Genomic DNA, 26,057 nt, shown 5'->3' on the forward strand with positions numbered 1-26,057 from the left:
TTTCATATTTGCTAGCGCCGCTATGCCGCTCAGCTCAGCCCGCTCAGCTGCCTGTGGGAATTTTGTAGAGGAAACTGAATCCATGAAGCTCTGCTACATTTCAGACATCCCAGTTCAGCTTACCGTACCCTGTGGTAGAGCCAATTGTTCCGAATTTCGAGAAGATTCGAAGGAAATTCGGAATGAATTTTGAATAAACACAAAAAATTTTTGAATAAACGCAAATTTTTGAATAAACGCAAAAATTCTACGGCGAAGCCGATCATCTGAATGGGCGCTCATGTGCATTTTTCCACGTTAAATTTAGTTTTCCTTTTTCTTTTCTGAATTTTTTCCATCTTTTCTCATTGCCGATCCCATTCCCAGGGAATACATATATGTATGTGCTGCCCGTGACCGTTCACAGTTCACGAAATGGATAAATTGGACGGAAGTGGAAAAATCACATTTATTTCCTTGGAAGCAGATTTCCATCTACTCTTCCAAGATTTCTGATACTAATAATAATAATAATAATAAAGTATAAAAAAAGTTTGCAGTGCTAAACTCTCTTGTTCAATGACAACAGCTACTCAAAAAAATTCCTCCAATTTTTTCTTGAGGAAAATAACTGCAATTCTGGTTATTGCAACAGTTTTCACGTACGATTACCCAGAAATAGAAATTGTAAACGTTAATAAATCCAGGAAAGAAATCTTAATATTATTTTCCAAGTTCCTGAAATCATGTAAATAAATAATGTCCTCGTTACACGTGACCCGTGAAATTTAAAATGGTTAAATTTTTTGAACGCCCTACTATTCAACAACAAAAAAAGCTATTTACCACAATCCTCGAAATGTCGCCAAGTTTTCGTTCCCCTTTATGGAATCTATCATAGATATTGGTGTAGATTGTCATTTAAAAAAATGATATAAAAACTGCAGGAAAAAAATCAAAACTTTCTTGAAATTTCTGTATACGCATACGCGTACGCTATGTACGCTACGTACGCTGCCTACCACATCTTTTTGTCTGTTCTTGGCTTTTTTTTTTAAAGTTGTAGAAAACACAATCACAAGTACGAGCAACGACCAATACTCGAGAAAAAAGTAACCAACAATGCGAATGGGCAACGGCTGCTCAAGATTTTAAAATGTAGGTTTGGAACGGGAAAAATGTTTTAAAATTGGCTTCGAAAGAAAAAAGATTTATTATTTAATTATTTATTTTTCTTTACTTATTTTTTTCTTATTTTATTTTTTTTCCGATTTATTATTCTTCACTTATTTCTTATTTCTTATAATTTAATATATTTATTATAGTTATTGCTTCCTTATTTCCTATGATCTGAAAAATTTACGATAATTTTCTTTTTCTTATTCTTACTTATTTTCCGCAATTTTTCAATGGAATTTCCGCCTCGTATTTATCTGAATTTCCCTGATTGAGGATAAAATGGGATTCAGAAGTAAGGCAGTTATTTACAAGACAAGATTTTAATAAATTTTCTACTAATTATTCGAATTCCCCTGATTCTACTTCATTTTTTTTCTCTGCAACATTTCAATGGATTTTCTACTATTTATCCGAATTAATTACCAATGAATTTTCAACAACTTATTCAAATTGACCTAATTCAACATTCATTTTCTACTGCCCTCATTCAGGATATTTTCTACGACTTTTCAATAGCATTTTCTACCACTTGAACGAATTACCCTGATTCAGGATAAAATCGAATTCAGAAACAAGAAACTTATTTTCCACAGTTTTTGACGAATTTTTTTACAAATCATCAGAGATATCCTGATTCAGGGACAAATGGAATTCGAAAGTAGAACAGTTATTCTCAAGACAATTTTACTATGGATTTCCTCGTACTTACCGTAGTTACTTGGGATAACCTGATTCAGGGGATACACAGGATAGCTAGAGATGAAGAAAAGAAGTGGTCACACACACACGCGCACAGTCGAACGTGGAACGGTCGTGCCGGTTGGCGCGCTGCCAAACCGGGGGTGAGCGCTCGCGCTCCGGCGGACACAGTTCCGCCTCCTCTTCTTCTCTGCGCGCCGCGACGACGACCGTTCACAGGTCACACGGTCGGTATATGATCCGAAACGGTTACACCCGCTTGCGTATGTCGTCTACGTACGTACGTACGTACGTATGCAGTCCGGCCTTGAACACGCCGCACACCGCCTTTTACCGTATGCAAATTCAGATGACGCGATAGTAACACTGTGAAGAAGTACCATAGGTGGAAATACCGTAATTTTTGTAGTAATTGTTTGATGGTCAAGCTGGCTAGGGAAGATATTAAAGGACGCAAAACGAAGGAACCACAAAAAGCTAAATTTTCCATAGGAAAAGCCCCGCATAGTAGAAATGCTGTGCAGAACCAATATAAATAGAAATACCGTAATTTTTGTAGCAATCTGGTTATAGAAGATATTAAAGGACTCAAAGAGCCATAAAAAGCTGGATTTTCCATAGGAAAAACATGGTAGGTAATCGATTACGCACAGAATCCGAAAAAAAAAGGATTTTTCACGGGAAACACCAAAGTAGGTGAAAAAGAGCAGATTAAACAGCGTTAAAAGAGGATCACACTACTTCCCTTCAGAAAGTGAGGACAGGAGATTGTAGCGTTGGGTCCCTCAACGAATCCCCCTTGTGTATTACTGTACTGTAGAGAGTTCAAGTAATTATTCAATACCTATTCTAACAAATCCCTAAGTGCTATTTGCATTGGATGAAAAGAATACATTGAATAAGATGAAGTGATTACATTACTAAATTACAAGCACCTATTACTGTATCATTTCGTAGAGGTACTGTATGTTTTTTTAAAATAAAAAATAAATTTAAAAATTAGATTTCCAAAAAACATAAGACATAAAAAACTGTGTTCCAACCACTTTTTACGCATCTATTAAGTTTTCATCTTTTTCATCTGCTTCGCATCTATTAAGTTATCTATCGATTTCAATTAAGTCAGGAGATAAGAGATCAACGATGGCTACAGAATATTGATAGGTATCGATTTCTGAGGGGACAGAAAAACCATTTTTTTTATGCTTCGCATTTGATTCCCGTAAAGTCAGTAGATAATAGATTAAAGATGGCTGCAGAATATTGATGCAGGTATTGATTTCTGAAGGTGAGAGAAAAAAATCGCCGACAGAACCAGCAGCTTCATCAGGAATGGATTAACGGAAAATCCGAAAAATTGGATGGAAAATTTGGACGAGCGCCATGGTCAGCAGCGTTGTATGAAGAAAAAAACTCGCTGAGACTGCCGCGCTGATGTGCTCGAGACATGAATCATGCCGGGGAAATTTCGTAAACAGTACGAAAACGCGCTCCAAACACAAAAGAACGATAATAGTGTCGTCGGGCGGCGATGAAAGAAACACGAAATCGATGTGTGAGTGTATGTGGATCTTCCGTGCGTCCTTTGACGTAACTGTAACTCGTCCTTTTTTTCTCCGTAACCTCTCCGATTCGTACATTCTCTCACGACGTTCACACATTTACGCAACTATTCGAAACACAAAAAGCGCGCTCGATAAGCATCACACCGCGCTTACGTGAACGTGAAAGACTCCGTCCGCGCGTCCGACGTAACGCGCGCGTCGAGGTTGACGGAGAACGCAGACATGAAGAGACAAAAACAACACGCATAGCTCGCACACACGAGACAACGGGAACGTTGAGCATAGCGGCAAAGCATCCAGGAACGAAGAGAAGAAAAAAATCATAGAAAATATGCGCCGAGAATTCAGCGATACCGCCCGAACTTTATAGGTTTGAATACACTCGCCGCGTATACGAGGCTACGGATACGGTAATCCGGACTACCGTACTATAGGTCGACTAGGTCGAGTTCATTACGAGAGCGTTAGATAGTGGCGCCGTGTGTTAGTGTCAAGGATCATACGTTGCTTTGCACTGGATGAAAAAATTGCTTCAAGAAATTCTTCTTTTTGTAGAACAGGAAACACAGAAGGATAAGAGAGGGAGGAAGGAGAGGAAAGAGGAGAAAAAAAAAAGAGGAAAAAGAAAAAGAGGAAGAGGAAAAAAAGAGGAGAGCGAAAAAACTCTTAGAATCACACCCAGACGAAATGAAATTAAACAGTTTCCGTATAAAGTATGTGTGTTTACATTTTTTCGTTTTCCACTGAAGAAAGTAAAAGACGAATAGAAAAAATAAATAGCTCGAATCATCATCAAAAGTGCTTGGAATTTGTATGTATTTTTTTCTGGATCACAAAAAAGTCCCGAAATAAGTGATTGAATGTCTTAAATTATTTATACCAAAAGTTTCCACTGAGGTTCAGTATCTCTACTGAAATTTTACATGTACCAAGAAATTTTTGAAAGCTTTTCCTCACAGAATCATGCCAGAAATTCATCTTAAAATAACTTAAACTTTAACTTAACTTCACCTTGGTTTTCTTCGGATTTATACCTTAGAAATATCGTTTTGAATTAGCAGTAGGAAATCCAAGAAAAAAAGTTGGCTGAAATTTTCCCAATCTAGCCACAAAGTTTAAAAGTTATGTATTTTTAGGACTATTTTCCTATTCTATAAGTAATTCATTTTCGTGGCATATGATATTCATATTTTAAGTGATCGAGCCGAATGGTTCATGGTTTTATTCGAATCGAATATTTTTGAATATTCACTACGTAGACTCATTTATACGGCTTCAAATGCACAGTTTTTTCGCATTTACTTACTTACTTGTAAACTCTAAAATGTAATTATTGTAATTAAATTCCAAAATGTATTAAAATTTCAAAAATTATTCAAAAATTTGAGAATGGTTTTCAAAAGGAAAAGAAAAGAAGATCAGAAAAAAGAAGGGGTTCTTTCCTTCCGTTAGGGCGTTCTTGAGATAAAAGCGTTTCCTCCGCTTGTAAACATATAGCACACAGTTCAGTGGATCGATACCTATCTAATTCATATGGGAGCATTTTCCATTACTCTAGGTCTCGGTTGTGTTATACGATAAAATAGCGAGAAATAGTCGAAACTAGCTTTTCTCTTCGAAGATTTGAAAAAATGCTGTTGGTCCGAGAAACAGTCGGTCCCCATACGTATCAAATAAGATATTTTAAAATATTTTATTTGAATAATAAGACTAGTTCTAACTAATTTCGAATATTTTGTTTATTTCATAATTAAATATACGAAATTTCTAATAATCTATTCAGATCAAATAAATCCTGTGTTACAGTCGTACTGTAAAGCCATGATAGCGAAAGGAGAAGTTCATGAGTGAATCCTATGAAATAATTCAATATAAATATGGATTGTAAGAGTCTTGGCGCGTTGCCAGAACTGAAAATTCCCCCCGTTTCCGAAGACGAGGAAGCGTCACGTGAACGGGAGAAAAACGACCGACCGAACACGCCGCGTATCGTTCGATCGGTCGAAGACGTTGAGCTGGCGGGAGCGGAGAGTGCTGGTGGCTACCGGCTTTGATAACGAAGTCGCATCGATCAGAAACGGTGGCAGTGCACAGAGCAGCGGTGAAGAGCGTACTAGGGAAAATATGAAGTTTCTGGAGTAAATAGAAGATAAAAGGTCACCGTTGGGACGTGAACCATTGGGCAGAAGGGAAAAAAGAAAGGGAATTTGTTGACACATTTCAAGCCCCGCACAATAGTGAAGAGGAAAAAATCTGAAAGAATAAAGTAGTAAAAAGGACTTAAGAGTAGTAAAAAAGTAGTAAAAAAAGACCTAAGAGTAGTAGAAAAAATCTAAAATATTTTATTTATTTGAATATAACTAGTACAAACTATTTCGAATATTTAATAAATATATTAAATGCACACTAACTTTTAGATTTTAGTTATTTAATAATTCAATATATGAAAATATCAATAACCAAGATTAAGCGGAAGAAAAAAAAAGAATTTTATGAACAGGAATGAAAAACACCGAATAGTGTATAGAAACATATGAATTGATACATATAATGTATTGATTATTGAATATTCTATATTTTAATAATTAGTAATAATGGAAAATTGAATAATGACATAATTTAACTAAGATAATTTAATCAAAAAATGTTCGACTTCCGATGAACCTCGACCTAATAAGATGTGGTATTGATTTTTTTACAATCAGTACATTTCTTTCTAGAGAATTTCTATCACTAGATGTATTAGTTAGGACCCTGAGATACCGAAAAAAGTCAATAGGACAATTTAATCGATAGCTAAACAGTTCGAAAAAATCAATAGGACAATACTTAATCAATAATTTAACAGGTTTAAACGTTCTCGTGTTGTGTTGGAACCTTAACATACTTCTGTCTGTGTGCCTGTATATTTCAAAAAAATACGTATCTAAAAATAAAATAAATACTGTGTATAATGTATAATAATACAGTGAAAAAATAATTTAGTATAAATAAAATAATATCTATTAATAGTATAAAGATATCTATAGGTATACCTTTATAAAAATTTAGTAACAGAATATCTCACATTTTTTATAATAAATTGACATAGATGAGAAAGGGGAAAACTCTTGGATTTTTGAGATTTCCACGGATGAATCTGAAGGGCAGGCGAGGTGTTGAGATCAAGCGGAGAGAGGAAGGGAGGAAAACAACGCTGCGTAACCACCAGCGCGATACGACCGGCGCCTTCCGAATCGTCTCGTCGTCGCCGTTGTCGTCGTTCGAATACGTCGAGTGATCGATAAGCGAAACGAGCCCCCCGTTGCTGCCATAAACATAGCCATAAACGGGAGGTTCTGATGACCTCTTAACGTTGTTGCGATTCATCGTACTCACGAATCGAATGGATAAATGAATGAATGAATGAATGAATGAATGAATGGTTGAATGGCTGAATGATTAAATGAAACGAGGACCATGTGATCACCGAGAATCACTGAGAAGGAACGTGAAGAACCGAAGAATTACTTACCCTCGGACAAGTTTCAAGGTCAAAATAAACTAATAACAAACAGAGAATTTAAATCTCAAAAATTCAATGAAAAATTTCAAATTTCGAAGAAAATTTATTTCTCTTATGCTCACGTTTGAAATATTGAAATTTCGGGAATTAAATCTCAAAAATTCAAAGAAAAATTCAAATTTTGAAGAAAATTTATTTCTCTTACGTTCACTTTTGAAATATTGAAAGTTCGGGAAAATTTCCAGAGATTTTCGAGCAGTTTAATTACTTGGCTTATTGTTACTCTTTTTTTTTTGTCTTTAAATTAGCTCGGAATAAGTTCCTGAAGTTAAATTATTCCTTATTTTTACTCACGGAAACTTTTCAGCAGCTTATTTCTTTGTTTTTCTTTTGGCATCCGCTCTCTGTTTGAAAATAAAATCGCCTAGGAAATGAAAACTAAAAAAAATTACTGGACTTTGATTACACCAATCAAGCCAACCAGTCATTATCAAAAATTATCCTGAAAGAATGAAATCACATCTGGATTATTCCAGGACAATAACATTGAAATGGAAATTTTTCGGCTATAGAAATGCAAAAAAAAGGAGCAAAAAGCTTTCTCTAGATATTTAGAGTACTTTTTTCTCTACCACAAAGAGCAGTTACAGTAGAGACAATAATTTTGATTTACAACCAACAATAAAAACTTCCCGTTGACCTGCGTTGGTCCAAATACACTGGAAGACACTCCTTGAACAGACGGGCATCCGAGAAACTAGGACTGGAACGAGGACTGTTTGCTCCGGAAATTTTCTTTTTGTGCAAAAAAAAGACCATTGAAACGAGATTCTTCGTTATATCAACAAGGAAATATTATCTATTAACAAGTAAATAGAAATTACCCAGTTTTTTTCTATATAATTTCATGTATAACCCATAAATCAACACATCCACTTTAGCATCGGATCATTAACGGATCACAAAACCGCAAACGTCCACCCCTCCCCCCCTCTCCACCAGAAATAGTCCATTCATACTAAATTAACCGGCAGATGGACTACTTGGCATGATTCCAAGAGGAGCACAAGAACTCTTTTTCGTGAAGGATCGGGAAGAACCGAGGAGATCCGCCGAGTTGACCTTTTTCGCTTGATTCACATGTTTACGAAAAAAAAAACCACGCGTCAACATCGCAAAAAGGAGAAAAGGCGGGAATTTTGAATTTTTCAAGGTCCTTAAATTTTGGGAAAAGCTCGAGAATAAATCAAAAAGCACCAAGAAAAAGGTTAATTCCGTGCGGTTCTCGATTTGCTAAGAAATACAACCGCATCGATGCCCACTGTCCCTTCTAATTTATTTTTTTCTTCTGCATTCGTGAGAATTATACTCTTTTTTCGATTAGATTTTTTTTACGAGGTAGGAAATTACGAATCTTCTTCGAGGACCTTTCAACTTTGAATGCACTTTACGTTCGCACGTTTATTTAACCTGAAAAAAGCTTCCGATGCAGAAAAAAACTCAAATGAAAATTCGATTTCAAAAAGCGAAGTGAGGCGACACTACATTACCAGCATTGGCTACCGTATCATTTCGTGTCTGGACGCATGCACTCATAAAAATAAGATATCAAAAACAATGATCCAACCATTTTTTATGTTTCCCATTTAATTTCAGCGCGTGAAATAATGAGAAAATCTGGCTTTTTATTCAGCTCAGCTACCTTTAAATGTCCCTGATACAGTCGTTCAGTAAATCTACAAAACTATTTTAATTTTTATATCTAGATATTTCCATACATATTATTTTGAAATTATTTTGACTATAATATGTATTATTATGTATTCTATCAGATTTTTATTATATATTATTATAAATATATATTAATACATTTTTACCTATAACGTATATAACATCGATGTGTTGATATTTATATATGCACGAGATGCTGTATTTCTACCATATGTATAAAAAATAAACTTGAAAAGATAAATTAGATAAATGTAAAATAAAATTAAGTATTGTATAGTTGCAGTAAAACAAGTCTATTGTACATTTTTTTTCTCAAACAAATTGACTGAAAATTTCTTGAAGTCTCGAAATACGTGAGTACAACCGCTCAATTGATTTTTGACGGCAACATAAGTTTGTTTTCTTTTTTTCTTCCGTTTTTTCTCTCTCCTTCAGTCCTTATTTCCTTCTTTCTGCATTTCCTTATTTCTTCCTGCAATTCTTCCTGACTTTCTTTCTTTCTTCCTGCATTTCTTTCTTTCTTTCTTTCTTTCTTTCTTTCTTTCTTTCTTTCTTTCTTTCTTTCTTTCTTTCTCTGTTTCTTGCTTTCTTTCTTTCGTTCTTTCTTTCTTTCTTTCCTTCCTTCCTTCTTCCTGCCTTTCTTTCTCTCATTATTGTCATTTATCAGATTGGTCCTCTTTACTGTTATCTCTTGTGATAAAGAAGGGGAAATCCAGGAATTTGGAAGGGCGAACATTATTGAGCAACGATTACGGTAGTGCTCGAAGGTCCCATCGCAAAATCAGTCGAGTGTGAGTAGTTCGTGTGAGCGTTCAAAATATGCGTGCCGCTTGCAAGTTACCGTAATCGCCGAAGTGACGTCATTGTTCGGATCAATGAATCGGATGATTATAGCGCATAGAATTCAATCAATAGCTGATCTTTAGGACGCTCCGCTATCGCTGTCAAGTACTGTATCTTTCTAAAAGTTTAAAAATAAGTTAAACTCATTAAGGGCATGTTTTTTTATTTCTGTTTAGTTTTTTTCATATGAAATCCGGAAAAACTAGGAAAACATCGGTACAACCAGCAACTTGTTAGTTGCTATAGCCGATAAGGGTTAAACTGTCCTACTAAGGCAAATAATTCAAATAAATAAATAGAAATATTTGATACTTTTAGCTTTTTTAGCCCAAATAATTGGTGTTTTTCAAGCTCTGAGCTAAAAATTTTGTTCAATGCCTCAAAATTGGAAAACAAAATTGGTATATCCTCACAAAATCCTTTCCATCCTCTTCTTTGTGGAACTACAGTACTAGACCAAGTTAACTTCAGTAAATTAGCAAATACCAATCAATTAAGGAAGCCATCCAAGAGCAAAATTCAATTTTTCTTCATTTATATTTCATTAAAGAGCGACTTTAATACACTAACCTGTTTTTGACGTTCATTCCGGATTTGTAAAGAAGAATAGCATTCGAACATTCCAGAATAACCAAAGAAACGAGACCGGACAGCCGTTCTCGAAGGTACAATGCCACCTCGGAGAACAACTGTGCGCCGGCCGCCATCGTAGCCGTCGTTGATGAGAGGACGAGCCGTCCGTCCGTCCGTACGTGTCCGTGGGTTGTGGTGACCGACCGTTCGTAAATCTTCCGCCGCCGCCGACAGAAGACTATCCATCAATGCACAGTCAATACACCACCATCACCACCACCACCACCAACAACACACATCACCTAACATCAACACATTATAACAAACGTCATGAAATATTTTTTCATCGGAAAAGGGGGGTCCGATGTGGAAAATATAGCATAGGCGATTGGGATTTAAGTTGAATGTCCGGGAAAACTTGTTCGAGAAATAAAAGAAGACACAGTGTCGACACACTGTTACAGTATGCTCATTGAAAAGAAAATTGTACTGTTATTACATTGTAATTCTTTCACATCGATCATCCGACAGCAATTTTCATGGACAACCCATTCGAGGTGCGGTCACGATAACCAGCCTGCAGGTTAACGAAAAAAAAAAAACAACTTGGACTGATTCGGAGCTGGTTTTTACTCCATTTTTTTGCGTTCTACAAAAGGAAATTTTGAATTCCGGTCCGTTTTCTCACGGGTTTCAAGTATTCTGGCTCAAAACTTATAGGAAACCCTTTGGAGAAAAAAAGAAATCGATTTGAATTCGAACGTTCATTTCTAGGAAATATATCTGTGATTCCTGACTTAAAAGCGTTTCTTCTAAAAAATTTTGTTTGTTTCTTAGGTATGAATGTTATTAAAAGCAGGCTCCGGGGAAAATTCTCCTGAACATTTCCAGAATTGAGAAATTACGAGAAATTTCAAATATTCACACTTCGCGATGAGAAATTTAGTAGTTAAAATGACCATTCAATCATTCAATTTCTCGTAAATATGTTGTACTTATATTATTAATATTACATCATATTATACGTTCGTTATTTGTTTATTTAAAAAGAATAATCATCTATTCATCAGCTAATAGTTACCTAGAAAATTCTAAACATTCAATAGAAAAAAAACCAAAAATTACAGTAGCACTCTGGAATAGAGTGCACATTGATTATGTATGCGATTGAAGAAGGTGGTATTAACATTTGATGATAATCCATTTTATTTTCATTTTTCATTTTTTTTTACTTTTTTTATTTCAATATTTTAATTACTCTCAATACATAGCAGTGGGAATAAGCAGAAGTAAAAGTGAGATTTTTTTTGCTATAACAAAAGAAAAGAGTTTTACAAAGAAAATTTGTCGTGTTCGTGTCAAATAAAGCTATACAAATGTGGAGTCCTTTTCATTTTTTCCCATTGAAAATGCTGTTTCCACCCTCATCTTGCCCCTCCCGAAAAAAAAATGAGAAAAAAAATTTATTCCCATCCGCTTAGTCGATGCGAGTTCTCAACGCTTCCAAGATAGTGACGAATATTAGGCATTAGGCGCTAGCATTTATGTAAGAAATCACCTCTACAGAAAAATAGGAAAATAACTCTGAGAAGACTAAGAAACCCTAAGATTAGTTAACAAAAAAGAAAACTCCAAGCCCTCAGATCAAATAATAATCTAAGAATGTGCCATGAAAAATTATTATTATTACAGGTACATATTACTACAATCGTATACATAATCAAGGTATACGGTAGACTTCAGTGCAGCATTTACAATTTTTTGGTCTTTATCAAAAATTTGCAGGTGGTTTTTTTTTTGTGAAATTACAGCCTTCTAGTTACCACTCGGATAAAAAAAATTGCTGTTGGTGATGCATTTTTTCTTCCTATTTATTTGAATAAAAATTAAATTATAAATGAATTATTGGAGAAAAAATATGTACAAATATAATGAATGTGTATATGTATGCATGTAATTAAATTATAAGTGCAAATTAGTCGATTTAAAAAATCACAAGTTGTTTACAACAATAAGTACAAAATTAAACAAATTTCACGTATTTCATTTTGAAATTTGAATTTCAGGTATAGAACCAATAAGAATTCGACGTTTGGATTTCCTTTTTGGAAGCACATAACTTCTTTTTTCTGCAAAAATTCGCGTATTCATTTGGAATCCAGAAAAATCAGAAAAGGAGGTCCCTCGCGAACGCTCTCGACGTAACTCTATGACGTCATCTGAGCAGTCCCGCACTCGTTTGAGACTCACGCTAGGAACGTTCTTGTTTATCGCTTTGTTTTGTAACAACGCCGCTGCGGTGCACACGGGATCGTGCAGCACAGATGCGCCAATCGCGTTCCCTAATCCTTTGCTTTGCTTACGGGATGCCGTCGTGCCGGCATCCGTACATACGTACAGCCGACCGGCCGGCCACACACCACGAGGCCGAGCCGAGCCGCCGCCGTCGCCGACGAGCCAAGGCGTGATGGATGGTGTACGTAAGCCGACACGGCCGTCCGTCCGTCCGTCCATCCACACGAACATCGCGCCAACTGGCGCACACAGTAGGATTGTGGGAACTCGAAGCGACCGCTAACTACCGCTTTTCTGCTGCCGCTGCTGCTGTTGCTCCTTCTGTTACTGCTGTGTAAGATGTTTTGTAAAAATTTAGTATAGGCCGCATAGCAGAAGAACAGCTTACTGGCGGGAGGGATTACTGTAGCTTGCAGTGACGCTCCAACGTTGTCACTACGGGGGAGAAAAGCTCAATTTCGTGAAGAGCAACTGCATGAAATAATAATAAGTAAATACCGAAATAATAACTTCGGTTGCATGGAGGAAAAAATGAGCTCTTGTAGGAAATTGTGAGGATCGCTGAGGTTCGCATGGAAACGGCATTTTTAAGCTCTATTCTTTCAAAATTTTCAAATTATTTACTATTTTTTAAGCTGCGAATACCACTGAGGTTTTTTTTGTACTAAAGAATAGTTCTCTAATTTATAGAGGGATTTCGCTGAAGTTGAACTCTCCTTCAGCAATTCATTCAACTGCGTTTTTGAGGAATGGCAAGAAAATTCCATAATCAAAAAAGTATTAAAAGAAAAAAAGAGAAAAGAAAAAATTCTCCTGAAAATGTTAAATTGTTATAAAATATAGTATGAAGACGTTGATTATTAGATATTAGATAAAATAAGCAGCATTATAGGCGGCTGCAGAGAAAATATAGAAAGATAAAACCAAAAAAAGGAAAATTTGAGAATGTTCTTACTCGACACATATCTTCTTTTCCATCAAATTATTCGTTTCAGTGTGAACCTGAACAATGAGAAATCGCTCTTTACCAAATTTTCCTAAACAAAACACTTTCAAAAAAAAAAAGAGAAGAAAACAAAATAATTGATCCAAAATGATGACGCTAGGAATCAGTAAACATGGAAAGAAGTGGGGGAAAATTTGAAGGAAAATTTCAAAAAAAAAAAAAAAAAAAAAAAAAAAAAAAAAAAAAAAAAAAAAAAAAAAAAAAAAAAAAAAAAAAAAAAAAAAAAAAAAAAAAAAAAAAAAAAAAAAAAAAAAAAAAAAAAAAAAAGAAAATATCAATTTCCTTTAATAAGAAAAATTTTCAAATAAGACCTTGAAATAAATTCATTGGAAAATTTAAAAGCAAAATAACTATAATAAAAAACGATAGTAATTAGTAGCAAATGAAGAAGCAATGACGGACCTGAATTATCCCCTCTGGATAGCCACTGATTCCACACCTCCAGTTATTTCCACAAAAAGATTACGGTGTTCTCTTTGAACCGTCAATGACAGTGGCGGTTAGCTTTGCTGGATCGATGGCCGGTCATGAAACTACCATAACCTACGGTTACTTTCTGGTATCAATGGTATCAAGGTGAGTTGTTAAGGTCCCAGGTCGAAGAGCGAAGAGTAGAAACGGTTCGGGATATCCTTAGGTGTTTCTATGATAAAATACTGTAAGTCCGCGATCACTATGGATCATTGTAGTTGTTTAATTTTTGAAAAAATGATTAGTTTAGTGAGAATCACCGAAATCTCCGAAGGAGAAACTCTGGAAAATCCTCAAATTGAGATTTCAATGTCTTCATTTTTCCCCCTGCATGTCTAATTCACCAATCCAACTATCGTTGAATCAGCAAAAATCAAAAAGAATAACAAATAAAATATACAAGTAAATAAAGACGTGGAGAAAATCTAGAATTTTCTCGATAATTCAGTTTTTTCTCCCGAAGAAAATATGCATTTCCCCGTTAGCTCCTTTTTCACTCATAAAGAGCGAAGAATGGTTGTACACTTGTACACGATCAATTTTTTTTAAAGAGAAAAAATATAAACTCACTAAAAAAAACTAACTAAAAAACACTCACTAACGCAGTTATAATTTTTTCATTCAGGTAAGAATGATGAGACGATTTCAAACTAATGGGAAATCAGAAAAAAAGAAGACACTAAGAAATAATAATGTTATTATTTACACAATGAGTTAATGAGCGAATGACTGAATCAATCACTAAATACCTTTTTTTCATTTTTCTTCGAACTACAAAGTAAAAATTTAACTTCCAAAACTTGGGGAGAGTTTTCCACGAAAACTCGTCCCTTTCATATATGAGCACTGGAATGCGAAGAGGAAGAGTAAAAGTTCTTCTACCGAAAAAAAACATATGTACGGGCTACGGTAAGAAACTGATCCTCCTTTTTTATTTCATTATTTATTACGTACCCTTACAATTCAATGTGTTTATCGCTGATTACATACCGAGACAGGGAGGTTGGTAGCATCAACTTCTTCTTCTTAATCCAAAGATCCAAGGCTTAGGATCGGTAGATACGATCAGTGAGAAGTTCACAAGAGTTCAACCACGGTAAATCCAGAACTTGAATGTATGAGATCATAAAATGAGCAGCTATCGAACGTTTCACTTCAGCAACTCAAATCCAGTGCAATTTATCTCCCGATGCTTTCCTAAGCGTTGCAATCCACGAAAACAAACGATCGTGCGTTTTGGAAAGTACAAAACTTGAAGGGCACACATCGGCCGATGCTAGCGATGAACCAGAGAAAATTTTTTTGAAAACAATATTACACGAAAAAAAACACTCCTATAAACTTAATGCTTAGCCTGAAATCTTAAAATAACGGTAAGGGAATGCATGATATCCGAAAATCCAACAAGATGGAAGGAATTTTACGAAATCTTTGTTCATTTATCTTTATTTGTATTCTTTATGAGATTTGTTCATTTACTCTTTCACGAAATCTTTATCTTTATTTATTTGTTTTTATTTTCACGAAGCCTTTATTTATTTCAATTATTTACGAGTGTGTTAAAAAATTACGGGCAGAATCTTCCACGCGTTTTAATCCTAACCTTTCTAGATGAAGCTTCTAATCTGAATAAACGGTAAGGAAAATTCCATGGTATTTCGGTCCTTGGAATTTTGAGGTATAACCAAAAATATTCCAGAGACGTCCAATTCTGTAACTAAAAATTCCAGAGATCTGGGAAAAAGGAAAGAGAAACTCAAAAAAAAAACTAAGGTTATGCTAGGAGTAGGTCAAAAAATGTGAGTAAAAACATCCTTGTTTTGATTCTAACCTTTCCAGAAGATGTTCTCAGTGTGTGTGGAAACGGTAAAAGTTGGTTTTCCTGCAAAATTCCAAGGGATTCCAGAGTTAATTAGTAATAATAACATTAATTGATTTCCAATAATAATGACAATAATTCTGACAATTAATATAAAGCATGTTTTTCAGTGGATAATAATAATAATTAGTTCCTAATACTATGGAACTAATAGTAAGTTGAATATAGAATTGGAGCAGACAGGGTCCCATTTCCTTAGTTTTATTCCTCCCTTCTCACCCCAGAACCTCGTAATACGATTGTTTTCCTAACGTAAACAGCGTTTCATCCGATCCGCCTAATCCGCGCGACTCCTCTGTGTTTCAGGATGAGGACAGCAGCAGCAGCCGAAACATATGTTCATCAAAATAAACTGCTCCGCTACGCGGGTGCTTTTATCTGTTGCGTGGCGTACCGCCGGTGCGTTACGTATGGAACAGTAACAGATTCGGGGATTTAATCGTCGGTAGCGGTTACGATCCATCGGCGGTCTATGTACCGTCGACGGTGCCGACATTTTACGGGTCCATAAATACCGCGCGGCGCGACGGCTCGGCAACGCAAAAAACGTATAGGTAGCTATTTTTTTTCTTCTCGAACGATTGAGGGAGTGGAGGGTGAGGAGGAAGATGCACGGGGGGATTAGTCGAAGTACATTTTATTTTATTTTATTTTATTTTATCTTATTTTACTTTATCTTACTTTACTTTACTTCATTTCTACTTAGGGGCGGGGGGAGTGATTAGGCAAAGAATATTTTATTTTATTTTATTTTATTTTATCTTTTAGGTTGGGATTAGGCAAAGTGTATTTTATTTTATTTTATTTTATTTTATTTTATTTTCTCTTACTTTACTTTATTTTAATTCTACGTAGGGGCTGGGGGAGTGATTAAGCAAAGTATATTTTATTTTATTTTATTTTATTTTTATTATATTCTCTTATTTGTAAATATGTGAAAGAAACTCCGAGAAACTCTGGAAAAATACGCAGAGAGAGAGAGTTATCGAACGAGAGAGGAGGAGGAGGAGGAGAAGGAGGAGGTTGTGGAAAGAAGATTTCAACTTCGGCTACTGTTTGTGCGAGGAGTCGCGCTCGTTGCCGCTTATCACCGATCGCCCTTGGTGCGTTTCTGTCCCTGTGTGTGTGTGTGTAAGTTATTGAAGTCACTGGCGCAACTGACAATGACAAATGACACCGTAATCACAAATAAATGTGATCTTATCATCCATCGGCCACGAAACGAAACGATCGAGCCATCGAGCGAGCGGGCGAGCGAGCGAGCCCCACGATCATTATCACCAAAAGGTGTCGCCGATGTATGTATGGATTAATGTGAATCCGATCGGGGTTTGCGCTCCTCTGTTTTTTTGAATTTCCCTCCAAATTTTTCAAATAACAAAGAAGTAGCTCTTAAAGATCAGACTCTGTTTACTATTTTGTTGTGTTTATCCAGCCATACACTCAGTTCCTCGATCTTAGCATCATATGATGAGATTCAGATGATTATGGGACCCTTTAAAAAAGGGCTTCTGTGAAGAGACGCGGAGCGAAAAGCAAGAGAGACGTAACAAGTTAATTTGCTTCAAGGAAAAGATGTACAAATTTACGGATACGAAGAAGAATATGGGGAAAACTGTGGAGAAATCTTGGATCCTACCTCGGATCTATTTTGGTCTCTTTTTTTCCTTCACTCTATGGATTAGGTTAATGAAGTTTTTCGCTTTTTTACATCTCCAATTTTTGGAAAACTTAAGTTTCATACATGGACTCTCACGACATAGTTACATATCCAAAAATTTTCTGCTATTTCTGGCTTTCATAATGTTTGTGTAAACACAATCTTTGTCTATAGGACCTATCTAAAATTTGAATATTCAAAAAAAAACACTTGAATAAAGACCACTAAAAAGCTGCAGTTAAAATATGCGAAACGGAAACGGTAGATTTTTGAGGTATTTTTAGAAATTTTGAAAAGAAAGTGAAATTTTTCCACTACTTTGCCAATATGAGCACCTTTTATCATCAACAACCAATTTCTAAAGAACATTTTTTTGAAAGGATAGAAATACTGCTGCAGGTTTCCGCTGCTATTTAATTTTATTTAATTTTAGATCATCGTAACTAAAATTTGATCCAATTTATTCGGAGCACCGACGATGCGGTCTGGGTATGATCATTAGCGAAAAAAATCGAACAATCCTGAAATTGCTTGAGAAAAAAGCACTTGGAAACTCCGTCACCTTGATGATTTTATTTGCTTGGAAACACGGTTTAGTTCCGAAATGTTGAATAAAAAAATAAATAGTGGCAAATTTGGAAAACTTTATCCAAAGTCTAGTCTTGAAAGAGAAAGTCGGAGAAGTTCTGCACTTTTAAAAATTTGCCCTTGAATCCTACACACTCTTTAAAAAAATACAACGAAAAAAAAAGAAACTTATGAAACCAGAAAATAAACAGATTATTCCGTTCGATAGTTTCCATAGAAGATAAAAGAACATAAACGGAAGCTTAAAAATATTTTTAGAAAGCATTTTTTCAAAAAACATAACAAAGGTTTGTTAAAAACCGAATAAGAAACTTAAACACTAATAAAACTTAATTTCATCGGTCACGGATGCATCCGAAGCGCAATTCAGAACCGGAGACGTTCGCGAAAATCAACTCACCAACGAACCGTTAGCCCAAGCGGCTCTGATCATTTGACCAACATGGGCAAAACTAAATCAATAAATTTCTATTAGCATTACGTTATTTGTTTTTCGGCATTATTTAAGAGTTGATAAGTTTTACCCATAAAAATCAACAAAAGAATAAAAATAGCATTTTTTCACGATCAAATTTTCGTAGAAAAAACAGAGAACAATGATTTTTCACGTGATTCAAGTGAGAGTACTGTATTTTCATGGATTTTTGAACGGTAATCTTATGACCGTTCAAAGAAGAACCACAGATCTTATTCTTATAGTAGATAACAGAAAATACTGATATTTTCGGTTATTTTGACAAAATTTATTCATTTTGAACGGCTTGAAGTGCAAAAAAAAAAACACGACACCAGCGGTTCGGAGTGATTTTAGAAATTTTGGAACTTAAAACTATGCGAGGATTCGTAAAAAAAAAGGTCGTCTAAAACGATAATGTAGAGTAGTTTGACATTTTCAGAAAAGAAATGTAGACTCTCAAATGAATACAGTAAACAAATTTAAAAAAAAAGTATGCTCGATGGTCAAGCAATTGAAATAAGGAAGAGGATTTTTTCAAAATAAAATGTGTTTCTTTTGCACTCCTTTATCATACCAACTGATAGAAAACCATCTTTTTCAAGGATTTACACCTGAATGATTGAGAATAATTTGGAGCTGAAGGTGTTCTCGTAGACGAGAATGGATCTGGATTTCCCCAAATCCTAGGTCAACCACAATTTCAACAAAAAAAATTAATTTGAAAAACACAGTAAAATAAGGTGGTTAAATTGTTTAAGGTTATAAAGTTAAATAGTATATACAATAATAAAATAAGATGGTAAAATAAGATTTAAAAAAACAACTAACGTCCTTCTAGGATGTGGATGGAGCGAATTGACGTCTCGAAACCACTGAGTCAATAAAGATCACTTCATTTTTGATCTGCTGTAGGTCATCGCTCAATCACTTTTTTAAATGGATTTTCGCGCTTTTTTTAATGCCGAATAAAAATTGTATTTACACAATTATATTTACGAATTACAATTGCTGTGACATTTTCTTTTTCTCGCAGTTCTCGCGCAGCATTTCGTAGTTTCCTAGAATTTTCCTGGATCGCATTTGAGCGCGATGGATCGAAGTACATGTACTATACACGCATACCCACCATGTCCACTCGATCATTTTGCCCGGACGAAGAGAACGTTTGATCGATCTCCTCCTTCCTGCAAAGAAAGAAACGAAGATCCACGTGACCAGCATGGAATTTATTTTCGATGCTGCACTCGCTCACCATCCACAATGAAAATCGCCTCCAGAAACTGCATGTGTGTAGGATCATCGTCGTCAACTCGTCTCGTCCCGAGGTATTTCTCGTTTCTGAAGTTCCGGAAACAAAAAAGAACGGATTTTAACGGAGAACAAAAACAAACAATAGGGATTTTTTGTCACATCAAAAGATGGAGAAATCAAGGGAAGAAAATTCAACAAACTTTTCGAATGTGACCCTGAAATAAAATGACAAAATCCAGAGAAAAACTGACAGAATGAGGTAAAAAAACGGGAAAAACTGACAGAATGAGCACGTACGGATAAATTTTGGGAAAATTCTCGAGAAGCTTTTTTTAAGATTATTTTTTTAATAGGAGTATTTTACTCTATGTTTCATTTAATTTGATCAATTTTTTAAAGGATTTTTTGCACTAAATTTAAATATAAAATTTCCTGTTTCGTCGTACTATTAATGTAAATCCTCGAGCTCCTGAAGTCCCTATGAGCATTCGAGCATTTGGTTTCGAATAATCCTTCGAGTAGTCATTTCTAGGAGAATTCCAAAACAGGAAAATCTTTTTGTCAGAATTTAAAAAAGGTGACAGAAATCAAAAAAAAAAACACCAAAAAATACAAAATTATCGTTAATTTTTGGAATGGAAAAAATGAATAAAGTCAAAAACACACTCAAAATTAGGTAGTAAACTGGTTTGGTTCGATTCAGCCGGATTTTGAGATCATTTTTTTTTTCAAATGAGCGCTATTTTTGCAAAAATTTTCCCGTCTAAGCACTTTTTGTGATTTTTCTTCCACTAATGAATGTACCTAATGCGTACCGGAGAAAACTTCTTCGGATTTTTTTCGGTTACCTTTTCATTCTTATCAAACGTTTCGATTCCTGCATGTGACGTTTGTTTTTGTGGTTTTCTGAGGAGGTTTACCTCATAAAAGAGGCTCTTGGAGCAGTTTGCTCTCAAACTCATTAAAAACCATTCTTTTTTCATTATTTCCAACTTTTTTTCTCGAGTGAAACGTGGGAGAAACTTTTTTTTTTGGGGGGGGGATTGAAGCGTAAGGACTTCGTTAGGTTGGATTTCCGAATTAGGAGGGAAAAATTGAAAAAACCAAAATAATGTTGTCAAATCTTTTGCTTCCACAAAAAATTTAATTTTAATTTTGATAGATCTTTTGCTTTCACAAATACTCAAGCGTTAGATGCAGGAATCAGGATTTCTGGGTAAGGGAAAAAAATGTCGGAAAAAAGTCCCAAAAAAAAAACTTGAAACAGGCTTGGAACGAGCGTGAGTATCATCGATGGAAGAATATTCGTGAAAACCGTGGAACGAGTCGAAACTACGTTGACGATGCCGGTGATGAAGGCAAAGCGCGGGTTGCGAACGGTGGTTGACGGTGGCACCCGGAGAGTGATCGAGCACGTCCTCCCGGGCAGGTCTTCGCGGCAGCGATGATTAATGTCGAGCCTCTCCTCCTGCTCTCCTCGCGTGAACTGAGCGCGTTCGGCCCGTGCTGGGGCATCTATATGAATCTTATGGGTACGAACCCCCCCGTACGCCCGTACGGCAATGGATAGTCGTTTTTAATAGCGATTGGAGCGATACGCGCCAATGAATGTGATGTTATTTCACCGCGTTTTTCCTCCATCGTTTCCTCTTCCTTTTTCTCTCTTTTTTCCTCCTTTCTTCATAATTTATATCCTAATACTAATCAGCCTGCTCATACCTCGATAACTCCTCAACCATGGATACCTAACTTCATAAGTATGGGCTGTTTGAGAACTAAATCATCTAGGCCAGAACCGTACCTCATCCCTCGCTGGTTGTAGTCATTTTTCTCACTATATTTTTATATAGTGTATTTTACATATTTTTTTTTACTTTTTTGATATGGTTTGTTTTCTCACCATATTTACTCAGTATATTTTTACAATAATTATTTCGAGCCTCAAACTACGTTTTTGACCTGGAGTAGACCGTGATAAATGAATAAATAAATAAACAAATAAATAAAAATTCTCTCATTGATAACCAGTTCGCATCTCTATATCCATCTTAGTCTAGAACCCACCGTAAGCAAGTGTATGGATGACATCGCAACATAAATTGTACACAAAATCAGAGATCGGCCTTGTTTATGTTTTCAATCTTCATGGCACACCTTAAGGAGTACTTAAGCAAATAATTAAACAAAAAAATTAGTAAAACAATTCTTGAGGTTCCTCCGTACGTTTTGTGAGTTTTTTTTTTACTCACTGAAATATTTCATTTTAAAATTGCTTACAGGCTTTTTCTATTCTTTGGGCCTCATTCCGTTATTTGTCTAAATTCTATTTATTCACTACTCTTTTATTTTGTTCTACCTTTTCTGCATTTAATCTAACAATTCCATCAATTAGAAAACCTAGAAAATTTTCCTCACTCCAGGAAAAAGGAGTCTAAACACTGAATCAATAGGAATGTCGGCTGGTGACTCGCTAAAAATATTTATTTCCTCAAATATTTAGTAACTGCTTATTGTGTTTATTTGTTACGTTATTATGTTTATGTTAATTTGTTTGTTTACTGCATTAATAAGCTCAACTCGAGACAATATGGCAAAAAAAGTTACACAAAATTCCTTGAATAGTTCCGTGAAATAAGTAACAAGATGAAATTTTGAAAGGAAATTTGAAAATAAAGATGAAATTATTTGACTATTATTATTCGTTTATCATTTATCTAGCATGGACGACTTACCAAATAAAAAACAAAGTGGGATATTTTTTTGCTGAAACTCCAGACCCCAAAGCTCTGAACCCTCATCTACTCAGCGTCTTCCACGCATCTGTTTGAAATCGGCGTCGTCAAGGGAGAAACCGATGACGCAAGAAAAAAACCTGATTAGGATCCCCGTATACCACCACCATACGAAACGGCCGGGTTTCGTATGGTCGATCGCTCAGCTCCGAGGCGATACGAGGATTTTAGCCTCCTTTAACCAAATAGGATTAAAGAGGAAATTTTGAGCTATTCCTGGGCACCGCCTGGTTACTTACACACTGCTGGATGTACCAGTTTTTGGCATCCTGTTACCAATTCACAACAACGGACAATCATCAATGGAAAATCCCTAGGAAAATTTATTTTCAGTTTCAAGCAGTTCTCAAGAAAGTTAGGCAGTATTCCTGAGAGTTTTTATTCTTTCAAAAATCGACTGCATAAATTCTGTTTCTGGAAATCCGACGAAAAGGTCTCAATAGCAGATTTTCTTTCATTTTCAGCTCTATAAAATGTGAAAAAGACTTAATTATTGTGTTTTTTTGGAACCACGCTCAAACATATATTTTATTTCACAATTTTTCTTTTCTTTAATACATTCTCTCATGCTGTTAAAGTATTTTTTCGATCAAATCCATTAATGTGATCTATGAGTTACAGGTTTTTCGAAACTTTATGTTCACCACAAAAAAAAAGCATAATGAGGTCACTGTAGTTAATCAGAAATTAATACTAGTTTAGTACTAATTAACCCTAGTTTAGTACTAATAGAAATAGATTAGAACTAATTTTTTATTTGTTAAAATATGTAGGCACTCCCTCATTGTTCTCGAAGACAAATCAGTTACAATTATTTACAGTCCATTAGCACTGAATTTTTTCTTTTCTTTCTTTTTTTCTTCATTTTTTTCCTTAAAAAGAAATCAGTCAAGTTTTTTTTCTAAATGTGATGAGGTTGTAATACAAATAAATACAAATAAATAAATAATAAATAAATACAATAATAAATACAAATGTAATACAAATTTAAGTTCGTATACTTTTTTTATATAGTGGTTTCTAACCACCTCCTTATATTACTATACACATTTACGCCAGGCTTATGGGTTTATTTAATATGTATAGAGCACTTCACATAATCGATTGATCGTAAAAATAACTAACTATCGCTTCAATAAGCGCCTAAAATCATATCTGGATCACAAAAAGTGTAGCTATCGCACGAAAGAAGTGTGATCAATTTTTTTCTTTTCGGCTGAACTCATCATTTTATGCTTCGAAGTTCGTGAAGGTTATCAGGAGGTTATAAGGAAATAAAATTTCTAAAATGCTCATAGAATAAAGGAAATCTTCATATCCTTCAATGAAACAAATTAATCTTCCAGACGGGAGTCCGAGTAAAATCAAGTCCTCATCAATGAAACCCTTAACCGGATAGTAATTTAAATGTCTCACATAAAACTTTATGATTTGCAAATGGAACGTTGAAAAAAGGATGGATACGGTAGAAAGTGGTTAAAAGACACATTTATATATAATAAGTATGTACTTTTGAGCATTTTTTAACTTTCCAATAATTACACAAAATGTCCAAAAAAATTACATGAAATATGTAGCAAACGATGAAATTTTGAAATCGAATTTGAAATAAAAGATGAAATTTTTTGACTATTATTGTTCATTTATCACTTATGGATTATTGGATTTTTCTTATGGATTATGGATCATTTATCAGCATGGACGAACTACCAAACTAAGGAGAAACTAGAATATTTTAACTTTCCTCTTTTTTATATCCATAAGAAGTGTTTAGGCGCTCCACGCACCTCACAGTTTCGATCTAATCGTCGTCTGCCTACAGCTTAGTGCCTGGCCTGCTACCATCGTGTCTTCCACAACGACACGACAACGATATCGCAACGTTCATCCCCGTCATCCCATTCATCATAATCATTCCTCGTTGCTGTTGTTATCTTTCGATGTTCACGCACCACTGAACATAACACGAAGCTGCTTCCGCTGCCACCACGACCGCTGCTGCTGCTGCTTCCACCTCGACTGCTGCGATTCCTCCGCCGTAACGCGTCGTCGTCGTCGTCGTCGTGCTAAGGCGGCGGCGACTGCGGTGGCAGCGGCGCCGGCGACGGTGGCGGTGGCGGTATGGATGGATGGATGGATGGATGGTGATCCCATCTACGTACGCCACTCGTCCTCTGCCCATCGGCCAGTCACATACACATTCACACTAATCTCCATAAGCATGCGATTTTAACTACTAGCGGGCGTAGTTCCTCCGAGCGAGCTTACTGTAAGGATTATTGACCCCCTAAGATTAGTTCCACGGGCACGTGCGATTACGGTGAGAAAGAGAAGATATTTTTAGCCGGAGGTTCTGTTTCTATATTATTTCTTAATTTAGATTACTTAGGTTTGTATTTACAAAATCAATTATTTCAATCAATTAGGTTCTTCCACAACTTATGACTCACGAGCATTTTATAGGTATTGATTGGTCAGGCTTTGAAACCCTAAGGACAAGTTTTAAAAACTAAGTTATTTCCGTAGCAAATGACCGCGAAAAGTGTAAGGATTTTCATCCTAATACCCATATATTACTCTCTATTATATTCTTTACTTCAAAGTGAATCCTGGATAATTCCCCAAATATTTCTATTACGATATTTTTTTCCGATAATTTCCCTATGTTTCGCTACAAAAATAAGGTTTTCCATTGACATTAGAGTTGTGTTGGAACGAAAACGGAATATTTCCACTTTTCACTCTAAATAACGCTTAACGCCTTAAGCGTTTTCCCAAAAATCAAGGACAGCTTTGCTCCTTGGAAGGACCAATTGGAGGACATTCTCATCACAATAAACTTAGCTTACAACAGTATCTTAGTAAGCAAAAGGTACTGTAACTCCATGCTCTGTTAAATTTCCATTTTTCACTTTGGAATTCAGATATGGAATATTTTTTTCTTTTTCCATATCCATATATCTCCATATATCTTAAAATTTTTACCATATTTTCTTTCTAGCTTGCATTAAAATAAGATCACTCGCTTTACTATCAGTTCAACTTTTCTTTATTTTTCCTCAATTAGTCACACGGGATTCCTGGAAAAGGTTTTTCTATCTCCGGATGACAAACTCTGCTGACTAACCAATTTAGGTTCACATGAACCTTCACGAAGTGGACTTTGAAATTGCGAAACTTGTTCCGAATGCTGAACGTGCGATCAATACAGATCAATATCTACTGGGATAAAGGCATCTTCTTCTTTTTCTTCGCAAAGACGAAAGAAAACACCTCTAGTTTTTTTCAGATTCTCCATCGAAATTACCTAAATTTAGCTATTCGGCACTTTTAGGACAATTTGTGCATTTATTATTCGAATTATAAGAAAATTATGAGCTCCAGGAACACCAGACTGTCATTTTTCGTAGATTTGCCTTCTATTAGTATACTACAGTATGCTAATAGAACCCGCAGAAATACCAAAAACAAAAAAATATCTCATTTATTTATCTTTTATCTAATAGTTGTACTATGATCATCAAAAATGAGGGCGATCGTTCAATCTGTTGTTATCTTCCCTATATGACGCAATTTTACGGGCA

The 26,057-nt window shown here is 35.4% G+C and overlaps 1 protein-coding gene across 1 annotated transcript; it reads right to left on the minus strand.

Moving 5' to 3' along the window:
- Positions 1-24,417: 24,417 nt before the first annotated feature.
- RB195_012258 (uncharacterized protein) lies at positions 24,418-24,627 on the minus strand (the record flags this gene model as incomplete). The annotated part of the gene is made up of 1 exon (XM_064194032.1): positions 24,418-24,627. The coding sequence occupies one exon, from the start codon at positions 24,625-24,627 to the stop codon at positions 24,418-24,420; it is 210 nt and encodes a 69-aa protein (XP_064051615.1).
- Between the last annotated feature and the right edge of the window lie 1,430 nt (positions 24,628-26,057).

Source organism: Necator americanus, chromosome III (assembly GCF_031761385.1).
Source record: "Necator americanus strain Aroian chromosome III, whole genome shotgun sequence".
NCBI lineage: Eukaryota > Metazoa > Nematoda > Chromadorea > Rhabditida > Ancylostomatidae > Necator > Necator americanus.